We start from the raw sequence: 12,834 nt of genomic DNA, 5'->3' as shown, positions 1-12,834 counted from the left end.
GGGTTGCCACATTTTCAGATACAAATGGGGACGAGGCTGCTTAGTGAATAGCAATTTATGAACAAATCTGCAGTTAGTCTTTTTAGAAAAAGAAAAATTCACTCAGTTCTTAACTTTTTTGCTCAGGCAATTTCATTTTATTTTATAATGTCACCAAACTAAAATGACAGTGGGGCTTAAAATGATCACAGTATAGTGAGTGTTATAGAAAGTATAGTAGTCTTGAGGAGTTCGCAATGCACAATCGGATATTATAGACAAAAATAAGACATCACCTGGAGCACAGTAAATGTGAAGCTGCAATTATTGCATTGAACAACTGAATATCGAAGTCATAAAGTCAGGTCATCAAAAATGTTTGGAGACAAATATTGAACAGCGAAGAGGAAGACTGTTAGCGTTAATAATAATTTAGGAATTGTGTATGTTGCTTGGTAATAATTTTGATGTAATATATGCGGGGCAACTGAAATTCTGCAGCAGGGGAGAGCCAAATTATGCAGTAAGGTTAAGTACATTATGTGCATAATACTGCACCATTTTGTGATGGCATTACTATATTAATTTGTAATTTTGACTCTTTTCAACACTGTCTAAACATTGGTTGCATCTCATTAATACCAGTTTAAAACCGAAATACAGAAATAAGCAACAGTTAGGTGACCAGTCACCATTTGCAAAGGTCCTTACACTGCGTTTTTAGTAACTTTTGAACGTTTAAGCGAAAACATTTTTTTTCTGTAAACATCTGCAGATTGTGAGGCAGATGATAGTTTATGTGGCAAATGTAGCTATTTTTCAACTATGCAAAAAACACCCCAGCCATACAGTTGCATACCTCTAGTGGCCCTGTATATGTACTTGTATTAACTGCTTGGACCTCGTAATTTAAACACTAATAACTATGGAGCATATTACCAACAACTAGCGATAATTTTTGTCTCTAACTTGTTTAGAGACAAAAATTATCGACGCACATCGGCGATTTTTATCGCAGATAAACCTTGCTATTAACAAGGTTTATCGCAAATGCGATAAAAAATGGCCGAAATGCATGAATATCGCTGAATAGTCAGCGATATTCATGCATTATCGAGCAAATGCTCTTAGCCATGTTATCCACCTCCCATTGGATAACATGGCTAAGAACTGCTCAGGGCAGGTGTTAGCTTTTGGAGATATTCGCGCTTAGCGCGAATATCTCCAAAAGTTGGCAATAGGAGATAGCGATGTTAGGGACTGTTTCCAGTCGCTAACATCTTGGCACGCCCACTTTGCATGTCATTAGTGATAAATATCACTGACATGCAAAGCAAGGCCCAAGATGGTCGCTATCTCCTATTAGATGTCACTAACTGGTGTTAGCGACAGCTTGGTAATAGGGAGATAATTTTATCTCCGCTTTCTTGGCTTTTAAAGCCAAAAAAGCGGAGATAAACCCCCTTGATAATATGCCCCTATGAGCTTTTGTTGAGTTCCAAGGTTTTTTTTACCGGGCGTTACTTAAAAATACCTGCTGTTTGGTTAACAGACTGGCCAGGTGGCAATCCGAAGGGAAATTACAGCATTGAGGGAAACATGGATGAAAGTGGGGCAGAGCCACTGATCGAAAGTAACAGGCTATAGGAGTGAGGGAGGGAGCAGAGGGAAAAGTGAGTGTATGAGGGAAATAATCAGTGAGAAAAAGTAACGCTCAGCAAGAAAGAGGAAGGGTAGACATGCATGGAAGAAGGTAAGAGACAGGGGAGAGCTGACAGTTGAAGATTAAGGCATGGAGGTAAGGGGTGAACTGCAACTGCGGACACTGCTGACATATTAAACCTATAGTCTCACTATAAAGCATACTCATGCAGCCCTGGTCGAAAAGATTGACACTAGTGCTTGATGTAGGATTAACTCTGATCAGAACTGGCAGTTTTGGTATCAGAAGCCAAAGCAAAACTGACACGAGATCAGAGTGCTCGGGGAGCACGTTGACAACGTGCAAGACAGAATCTCATTCCTTGAATACTGGGCCAAAGATGCTGAAGGAAAAGTTACGGGACCAACATTCAGATAGGGGGTCTCACCGAACGAAAAAAGAGCTTTAGCACTGAATGTTTTTTGGAAGGGTTACAAAGTACAACACTTACAACCTATCACCTGACAATTCTTCTAAGTTGAGCAGGCACAGGCCCATATTATAACAACTGCCATCCAAAGGACCAGCCAGGGCTATAATGATGTCATCTGCTGCTACTACAGATTTTGATCGACTTTGTTCCACTTGCCACAACAGAGCTAAGTGTTGTACTACAGACAAAGCAGCATCATCTTGCAGTGTTCAAGGAGAGATGACCCCAGCACTGCCCAAAAGTGGGCAGCCATGGCAATTTTCTTCAAGTTCTGCTCCTTGACGAGGACATGCAATGCGCTATAAGTGAGGCTGTCGGCATGATGTGCAGCATTTTTCACAGGGTGAAGGGTTAACTGTAATCATAGTCATGCTATGAAACAGACCATGCACATGATTTGAAAAAAGCCTGGCTTCCAGTTGACAGGTTGCGGTAGGCAAGCATGCCTAGGTAGGTGTATTGAGCCTCCTATATGAGACCTTTATTGTTATAGAATGAGCAACATTATGGTACATTAAACAATATGCAAGAGAGGTTTCTGCACTGTTTGCATCCTGAACAATTATTTCAAGGTGCCTTAAAATATAAGGATCTTGAAACAGGAGCCACAGTGAAGGAAAGCAATTGCCCAGGGTCACACAGTTTAGGCATTATAGATAGCCAGGTTCTTTGGGTCAGGGCCCCACACAAGCTCCAGGCTGGCCGGGATGGCCCATATACAATTGATGATACACAAGTACTGATTTTTGCAGATTACACTCCAATGGTGCAACAACAGAGGAGGACATATCTGGAAGTTAAGAAAAAACTTCCTGAATTACACCTCAAGTACATGTTTTCATTCCAAACAGACCAGAAAGTCTTGTACAATGGGAAATTCGCATCTATACTGATACATCCGCAGTATGGAAATGGGCTGAAGCTCTGACAAACTCGGGAAGCCCTATTTATTGGTCATCCCAAAACTGATTGAAATCCCAACCGCAACGTAGGAGAAAAACACAAAAGGTTGACAGACCATCCGCTACTCTACACAAGCTGAGAGGGCTGCTGCAGCAGTGGAGGCACTCCATGAATCGCTGGGCTTGATTATCACCAGTGGCTTAGGAGACGGCACGTTGGTGTTTAGTGGCAACACAGATGACCCGGAAACGTTCCTGAATATGGGACTCGTGGCTGAGGCTCAGTACATATGCGCAATAATAAGGCCCACTGACTGCTCTTAGTTAACCTGGGCTGGGGTATATTGCCTGTTAGCATTTACTCATGGAAACTTTAGGTGGCAGCGCTGTGAGATGCAACTTTTTGGGGGGCTGTGAGGGATGCAAATGTGGACTATTGTAGGGAAAGTGGAGGTACATTAGGGAGCGTGCTGATGAATTATAAGTGTTAAAGCTAATGATTCGGGTAGTGTGTATCAGCATAGTAATTGGGGCACGAGTGCTGCTAGAGAGGAAAGTATGCAAGAGAGAGACTGCCATGCATACTCCTCTGAGGGATACTGGGGTTGATATTAAGAGCAATGATAGATTACTAGCATGTAGGGAAAGGTACAAGATGATCAAACATAGATTGAACCCCATTTGCTTTTAAGGAATTCACAGCCAAGCAACTCGGAGAGGGTGATAGATCAGGCTGGTTGTTAGCAAGCTTTCTTACCTCGGAGGTGCTTCAAAGTCCAGTGGCGATGCTGTGAGGAGATATCCCGGGGTGTGTACTATGCACCGACCAACTTCAATAAATTTTTTGTTAATTACTACATCTCCTTGGATGCGCTACCATGTGAGATATAGGGCACATTTACTGAAGATTTAAGGACATCAGGCTCTTCCCATTTCATCACAAGATCAAAGACTTGCTTTGGAGGCAGCGCTGGCTGAAACTACTCAAGCTATAGAAGTGATAACTAATGGCCAGAACCCATGGTCGGTTGGCCTGCCAAACAAATTTTACTTAACATACAAAAGACTGATGGCTCCTCAGCTCTTGGATGTCTATAACCAGGCTCAAACTTTACTCATGCTTTCGCAAATGACAGAGATTCTATTCATGATTCTGCAATTTGGCTGTGATAGTTTTGATAGGACTTTGAAGCAACCACTCTCTATGATGACTATACAGTATACAATCCTGGGGGAGGTGCGAGCGAATAGATTGTTGCCCTGTCTCTGTCTCATGATCAAAATGGCTTCATTTTGGACAGTTAAACTTGAACTCTAAGAGAGTGGTCTACTAGATGGCAGCCCTCCTAGATGTTTTCCACTTACCAGCAGTGGCATCCTTGCCCTTTTCAAATTAATACAATTACATTGCCTTCATCAAAACTATCTCACCCCAAGGAAGCTCAGAAAGATATGGAGATTAAAGATGAATCTTTCAGACATGAGGGTCTAAAGAGAGATTTGACCATCTGGCTTTAGGAGTGCTGGAACCTACAAGACTACTGGAAACATGACTCAAACAACAGCAAAAGTTGTGGGTGAAAGAATAGACAGTACTCGGAGGGTGAGCATGATGGTCTTGTTGCCTAGAGCCAAAAAAAGGAAGACTATACAGGTGTGCAGATTAGACCATAGTGGCAGCAACATGTAGCGTAGCTATGTCATGAAGAGCAACAATAGCACTTAATAAAAAAAACAATTTGAGGAAGAAAAAGAAATGGGTGGAGGCAGAATGTACAACAGAGAGAAACTCAGTTATACACATACATGGAACAGATCGGGGGAAGCAATAATGTTGTAAACTGAAAGGCTTTCAGATTATAGGCCACCCTCAATGACCAGCACTCCCAACTGCATAACACACTATACCGATGTGTGGTTAACAATTAAATATAGACTGTATAAGAGGCAGAAGATAATTAAGGGATGGACACACACTACTCACTGGAAGAGCAGATACACCGTTGAGTTTGATAGACTTATGACCAGTGAGAGATCCAGTTTACTTGGGGTCCAAATCAGTATCCTATGGTATTGCATAGTTCTGATCACACATTAAAAACAGGTTAAAGCTGACCCCCAACACAGTTTTTTGTATTGTTTACTGAGGTATACATCTTATTGTCTGCACTTATAGAAGGATTGGCTATGCTACATAAAGAGTACATTTTAAAATAACAATGTATGTGCTTTAAGGTGATATTCATATGCACTGTAATAACATGATTGTTTTAAACTTCATAAAATGTTTATCAAAATACCAATTATTTGGAGCAATATAGCATTGAAGACACGCCCTGTAGTGTCTTACCTTTTTTCTATCTGAGAGGGCATAAAGAGTCCATATCCCCCTATTTTAGTCATGTTCAAGACCTCTCACTTGCAGAATCTCACAGGGCTTTTCTCTGAGCCCTACATTGTTTACTCTTTATCTTATTAAGTTCACTTTATTCATACAACCCTTTAGTTTCTCTGTGATGTCCTACACAGATGATATCATAGGATCATTTTCTTCGGCAATGACCTGGGATCTTCCAAAGAGAAATTATGATCTTGCTTTTTCGCAGTTGCCTCCTGGATCAAGTCAAATCAAAACTCAATAGTGTCAACACAGAGGGTTTCATCTTTAGGGAACCTTCACTGAATAGATATGGTCTTCACTTTGGTGGTGGTGATGGTGGAGCTGGATCCATCGCTCACTCGAGGTTGACTCAGTAAAAAATTCCATACCGCATCCTCATGTTATGCAAAACCATCTCTTCTTGCAATCATATGACTGCTTTAAATTCAACTATTTTCTCACAACTAGATAATGGAAGTCTATCTTGGGCTTCTTGCTTTCAAATCATTCAAAACCCTCCTGCATGCCTCATCTGAGGGCTGCCCCATTTCTTCACAATCTCTTCTCATTCACTGTTATACTGTCTATTGCCTTTGAACTTGAAACAATCCGCCTGATTCATCATGCTCCCGTTTTGCGAGGCCCTAATAGCGATTCATAGCGAATCGCTATTAAGGATTTGCAAAACGGGATTCATGTAGGAATATGCAAAAAAAATGTGATTCCTTACAATTCCTTATTTGCGATTAGCTAATTGCTAATCGCAAATAAGGAATAACTCCCCATTCATTCCTATGGGCCAAAAGGCCCATAGGAATGAATGGGGAGTATTCCTTATTTGCGATTAGCAATTAGCTAATCGCAAATAAGATTGCGATTTGAAGGGTGCCAGGGGTGTCCACAGGACACCCTGTAGCACCCCTCAAATGAAATTTCACACAGGTGTTGCACACACACATGACCAAAGGACATGTGTGTGCGCAATATGCAACTTAGAAAAATGCTTTTAAAAGCATTTTTCTAAGTTTTTGCTATTTACCGAGAGGTCTGACCTCTCGGTAAATAGCGGCCCGAAATTGCGAATTAGCAATTTAAAAATGGTTGATGAATTGCATTTAAGGAATCTCAAATAGAGATTCCTTAAATGTAATTCCTCGCAATTTAGCGAATTAGCAATTACCGATTTTTGCATTTGGGATGATGAATCCCAAATGCAAAAATAGCGCTCGCAAAAGGACCAGATTCTCAGAATCTGACCCTTTGCGAGCCGATTTCAGCTTGATGAATCAGGCTGAATGTGACTTCACAGTGTTGTTCCTAGATCTTGACGCTCTCCATAAAACAGGTTCTCTGCTTCTTAACCATTGTATTACTCTTTATATTCTTTCCAAAATCCTATGCTTTGCAGTTGCAGTAGTCAACTGCCTGCATTCCTAACATTAGGCAAGTACCTATTGGATGCTGATGCTGATCCTTTCTGGCATCAACTCATTGGAACTCTCTGGCTCCCAAGCTCCAGAGACTCCAGTCCTCTATAAAAAGTAAAATGTGCCTTTTCCATATTAGTGCAGTCTCCACCTCTCGTTCATTTACTGCTCAGCACCAGTTTGATTGGTTAGGGAAAAAGTGCACTTTACATATTATTTTCAATCATTCATTTCATTCAGTAGAACAATAACTATAGAAGTGTGCTTAAACTGCACTATTTGCCTCCGGGAGGCGGGACGATGGAGGAACCCAAATATCTTCTAAAAGTAATTTGAACTGCTAATGGGTTGAAGCCAATTCAATTGACCTCAGGTGTTTTACAGCGCATCATATGTCACTAATTGTTGGCAAAACAGTAATTATAAAAATAAATGTCATGTGAGAGTAGGCAAACTCATTAAATGTGTACTAAAATACAACATTTAATATTTATTCTACTAGAATTCCTTGAAGGAAAGTCCTAAACTTACTGCAAAACTTGTTAAATACTATTATTAATACATTAATGTTAGAGCCCAGCGTGCTTTGAATTGAGCTGTGCTGTATCGGCAAAAAAAACCCTATGCATTGAATTTGGCTCCGCCTCCAGCATTTGAAGTGTTAGCCCCCCCCGAAATTTGTGTCTAGTTGCGCCCCTGGCCTCCACTCACCTTCCTCGGGCCTCTCGCTCTCCAGCAGGGCCGTCATCTCGGCCTCGTCGTCGGAGGCCAGCACGTCGTCCACGTCCACCACAGTGGAGGCCGTGGCCTTGCCGTCGCCGTCCAGGGTCACCTGCGTGTCCCGCGCCCTCGCAGCCTTGGGCGTGCCCCTACGGGAACCGGGCCTCTCTTTACTGGAGGCCCGGCCGAGGCTCGGCGGCTTGTCAGGCCGACCCTCTTTGGACGGGGGCTCTCTGGGCCTCCGCTGGGACTCCCTGGCAGGGCTCCGGGACCGCTTGTCCATGTTAGTGGGGCAGTGGGCGCTCGCCGGCATGCAGTGGCCGGGAGGGCAGTGGGGTGTCCGGACTGACCTCGCGGAGGGGAGGCGAGGCATTTATACTGGGAGGAGGCGGGTGGGAGAGCAGCACTGAAGTTACGGCAAACAGTGCATATCCCTCGAGCTGGTACCCCCACACCGCACAGCATTCCAGTCAGCCCCACGCGAGGAGGGGTCTGATGGGGGAGCGCGGGAGGACCCAGTGAGCATCTTTATTTAAAGTACCTTGCGTCCAGACCGTGCTTACCACGACAGATTTGTAATTTCTACGAGCTGTAAATAACTGGTGTTTAGATTGCCGAATATAATGGTACCCAATTAACCGATTCCACAAGGATGAAAGGCTGAGTTAAACTTTCTGAAATTAAAATTGGGGGTTCACAGGTCACACCAGTTGCCACCTGCGAGTTCTTAACTCGCTCAGGGTCTTTCCCAACCCCTGCCGGCCCGAGAGTAACGGGGACATAGCATAGGCGAGGACAGAGGAAAGCACCCACGCAGCACCAGGGCATCAGCGCTCAAAGACGGAGTTTAAGGAGCTATAAACAGGACAGAGGAACAGGTGTGAAAGAAGGGTACAAGCGATCGGTCACACTCACGGGAACAAAGGTGTCAGCGGTCAAGGCTTCAGTCAGATACATCTGGACAAAGGAACACAGCGCCCCAGTCACAGACAGGGACATTGGGACAGGGGCAAGGGTAGGAGGACAGGGTTTCACCCAGCTAGTGACGGGGTGTCGGGACACGAAGCATCGGTTACACATAAACAGAACAGTAGCGGTGTCAGGACACAAGGCCTCGGTAAGCCGACTGGGACATAGTAACAGAGGTGTCCGCAGAAAACACCTCAATCAGACAGTGACATTGGGACAGGGGCACCACGCAACAAGAGGACAGGAGCACCAGACATCAGCAGACAGCAACAAGGGGACAGGAGCACCAGGGCTCATGACTTTGGACAGGAACAGAGCACCACTGGGGACAGAACACACAGGGGCTTATTTACAACCCCGTGGGCCACTTTTGCGTTGTTCTTAACATGGGAAAAGTGAATTGTACTTTTCCCATGCTTGTTAATAAGCCCCTGTTTGTTCTGTCCCAAGTGGCGCAAGGGGCTTGTAAATAGGCCCCACAGTGTCTCCCATAGAAGCGCAGGGACAGGGGGTCATGACGCAAAGCCACTACCAGGCACTGACTTGGGAACAGACGTCAGGTCCCCAGGCCTCCATCAGGGAGCGACAGAGGCACAGGGGAGACAGCACACAAAGCCCCTGTCATGGACCGTGACATGGGACAAGCCCAGGGGCGCGAGACTCCAGTCACAGACTGAAGAGGACATGTACAGTGGAATCAGGACACATAACTCCAGCCAAACACTGACTTGGATGGGGTTATGTTGCGGCAAAAGGACTCACCCAGACAGCAATTTAAAGGGAGTGATGTCAGAGGACACAGAAACAGTACGATGGTGCTGGAGAGGCCTCAGTCCGACCGGGACCGCGGGACGGAGCTGCCAGGGAGTAGCCCTCCCTTCACAGACAGTTCCGGTGACAATGCAAAGCGAGGTGATGACGTCATAGCCAGTGACAAATCGAAAGATACACAAGTCCTGTCTTCAAAGCAGTGACACTTGGACAGGTAGATATGTCCTCGGGCAGTGAAACAGGCCCAGGGAGATCGGCCCTCGGAGATTGAAACTGGGACAGGGAGATCGGCCCTCGGGCAGTGAAACTAGGACAGGGCGATCAGCCCTCGGGCAGTAAATGTAGGACAGGGAGATTAGCCCACGGAGAGTTATCGTGGGACAGGGAGATTAGCCCACGGAGAGTTATCGTGGGACAGGGAGATCAGCCCACGTTAACACTAGGGGTGGGCGGCCTAGTTAATACACTCAAAATCAGCCCTCGGCCACAGGAGCCTTTTGAGGCGCTTCAGCTGCGGGCCTCGCTGGCGCTGTTACAACGACCCCGGAACCTTGGTTGTTTTGGGGGCTGTGAGTACGGCTCTGCTGGGGGTGTTACTGGGTGACTGTACTGCTGCTAGTATGGCGGTCCTTGCGAATGGACAGCGTTGCTGGCGTTGTGTAGAACTCCGACGCTGTTAGAGGAACAGCAATCTGCAAGGCTGGCAAATGACTGTTTACTCTGGGATTCCTCTATAATTGGAAGCGATGTCCGCCTCTGAACGAGGATATGAGGGCAGCTGCCCCCTGACCTCACAAAATAAGACGTCAGCAGGAAACAGTCCGAGGGCACAGGAGGAAAATCCTATCACTATGCACCGACCGCATCTGCTGCAGTGAACCCGCATAGCTTGCCTCACGTGCTTCAACCGAGTATCACGCACAATTATGCGTCAAAAAGTAAGGCATGTGGCGTAAAGGCCAGAGCTGCCGACTTTGGAACTGAGTCTCGGCGTCGGCTCAACATCCTGGGATTCTGGGCAAACCACTCAATCTCCCTGTGCCTACCAGATGAATGTATCCTTGTGTAACGTAACTGGTGCTCATGTAAAGCGCTACAATACTTTCCTGTCGAGTTCGCGCTATTTAAAACTGCGCCTCAAGGAAAATAATAAAATGTTCCAATACTTCAAAGTCTGTTATGGTACCGGGAAGCAGCCGCTCTGTCCGTAAAACACGAATGCTATTATCATTTCCACATTTTCGGGCACATAAAGTGAAATTGTCAGGGCATCTTTACATCGTACAGTATGTAAAACACCGTTGTCCTGCCAATTTGCACGCCCAGTTCCACAGTGGCCTGCCTGTAACGCATCACTGTAAAGCCAGTTTCCACACTCACCTAATAAATCTTATTATCCTGCCCACTTCGGGGGAGTCTCACATGTTCCCACATCACTCGCGTATACAGTTCCATGCAGCCTCACTGGCCTAATACACTTCAGAAGTGTCACATTGCCTCATCACTGACGCCATACAATTCAATTAAATCTCACGCATTCTCTAATTGGAGGATCTAGTACAGATCCCATTTCAAGCACTTGGGTTTCCATTTGGCTTCCAAGGTGTAGTGGCGTAGCAAGGTCAGGTGGTACCCAGGGCGGAACATTTATTGTCACCCTACCCCATTGAAAATATTAAAAGAAGGACGAATAAGACCCTTAAAGCTTTGCCTTTCTGTTATCTTTGCTCCGCACCACACGTTTTAAATAATATATATTTTTTTAAAGTGTGAGCCCCACATTTTTATTTTTATTTTAAAAACATTTTTTTGGCACCCTCCTAAGAGATGACACCCGGGGCGGCATGCACCCACTGCAACCCCCTTCCTACGCCGCTGCCAAGGCGGTGACAGTCCCTACAGCCTCACCAGGCAGGGCGGGTTCTAGGATTTGCGAGGCCCTGGGCTAAAGGGTAATGTGCGAGGCCACCTCTAATGTAGATAAGTGGCCCCTTGCAAGGAGACCATTCACAGACACTGTGGGAGGCCTATGGTCCAGCATTTTGTTGCCCCCCACAGTTTTAACTTTGAGCCCACAAGCATTTCTCACACCTTCAGTCCGATAGGTGTGAGAATTGCTTGTGGGCTAAAAGTTAAAACTATGGGGGCGCCAAAATGATGGACAATGGGCCTCCCACAGTGTCTGTGAATGGGTCTCCTTTCAATTGAAGGGAGCGTCTCCATCCCTTATGTATCCAGATACCATCCCTGAGAGGCCAAGGGAGGGGGGGGGGCCCTCCATTTCAAAGAAAGGTGACACCTTTCTTTGAAATGGATCGCCAGAGAACCGACAGGACACATCACCAGTACGTGGCCCCATGCTGGTGGGCTGAGTGCGAGGCCCTGGGCAGCTGCCCACGCTGCCCATGCCTAGCGCCGGCCCTGTCACCAGGTCTAGCATAGGGCGTGGGGTTTGCTGCCATCTATTATTCCCTGTGCCAGGAGGACTCCATCGAAGCCCGGGTCATGAAGGCTGGTGCTGCTCTTCCGACCCTTCCCTGCTTTTCTACATGCACCTCCACCTCATGAGGGAGGAAAGAAAGGGTTTTGGAGGTCTCATTGTTAGATCTAAATCTCTAATAGAAACCTTGAGGAAGAAAGAGGACCTTGCCACTGTCATCTCAAGGCCTTTTGCGGATTCAGGCACGGTTGCAACATTCAAGGCTCCCTCATCTCCACCGGGACCTCTGTATCCCTGGATCCCAGAATCTCCATTGTAGATGATATGTCCAGAAGTACATCTGGGGCAGCCAAGGTGAATATCCTGGTGGAGATCTCACAAACATCATTTTCCGTGATTGTGGAGACCTTTCGGCATAGAGCTTGATCAAGGCAGCCATTGGCTGGATTTCCTCAGATGATATGTTTTTAGATCCAGTGACATAGAGGGTGACTCCAAGGCTAATGAAGAAATGCAGACATCCAGAACAAGACTTGCTCTTTGTAAGTGCTGACGTCAAACAGGATTCAGTTATAGTGTCAGCAGTAAGAAAACATCACGCCTCGGATCCAGAGACAACACCGCCACCAGACAGATCAAGCAAGTGGCAGAAATCCTTGGGCAGAAAGATGTACGGTGTAGCCGGCATGGCATTAAAACAGCCTGTACAACAGCCCTTTTGGGCTGTGAAAGCCCCCAGCAAGACATACAGTTGTATTTGCCCGTCCTGAGTGACTGATTGTGAGCATCTTGGATCCTGTTTATTATTTTTGCCCCAGCCTCACACTATAACAGTGCCTGCATAAAGGCCAAGGTCTGTCCCATGACATGAGTGAATACCTGTGACCCAGAGAGGTGCACTCATTTTATTTTATTTTTATTTTATGCGTTTTTATATAGCGCAGACTTTACCCAAAGGTGTCAAAGCGCTTCACAATAAGAACAGTAATGATACATGAGGAGAAAATTACAAGTTAACAAATTACAAAAGCAAACGTTACTTTACATGAGGCAATAGTGACAATTGTGAGCAAACAAAATACAAGCGGTAGCAAACGGCACTTGTGCAAGT

At 45.6% G+C, this 12,834-nt stretch overlaps 1 protein-coding gene across 1 annotated transcript in view; it reads right to left on the bottom strand.

The window, feature by feature from the left end:
- The window catches only part of NPHS2 (NPHS2 stomatin family member, podocin), a 72,446-nt gene extending 64,530 nt beyond the window's left edge, over positions 1–7,916 (bottom strand). The window contains exon 1 of the mRNA XM_086936353.1: positions 7,535–7,916. Within this exon, the coding sequence (XP_086792479.1) occupies positions 7,535–7,916 (382 nt within the window). The remainder of the gene's footprint in view (positions 1–7,534) is intronic.
- Positions 7,917–12,834: the final 4,918 nt, after the last annotated feature.

Source organism: Lissotriton vulgaris, chromosome 1_1 (genome assembly GCF_964263255.1).
Source record: "Lissotriton vulgaris chromosome 1_1, aLisVul1.2, whole genome shotgun sequence".
In the NCBI taxonomy this organism is placed as follows: domain Eukaryota; kingdom Metazoa; phylum Chordata; class Amphibia; order Caudata; family Salamandridae; genus Lissotriton; species Lissotriton vulgaris.
Note: the sequence above shows the minus strand (reverse complement) of the source record. Positions and strands in the feature narration are given on the sequence as shown.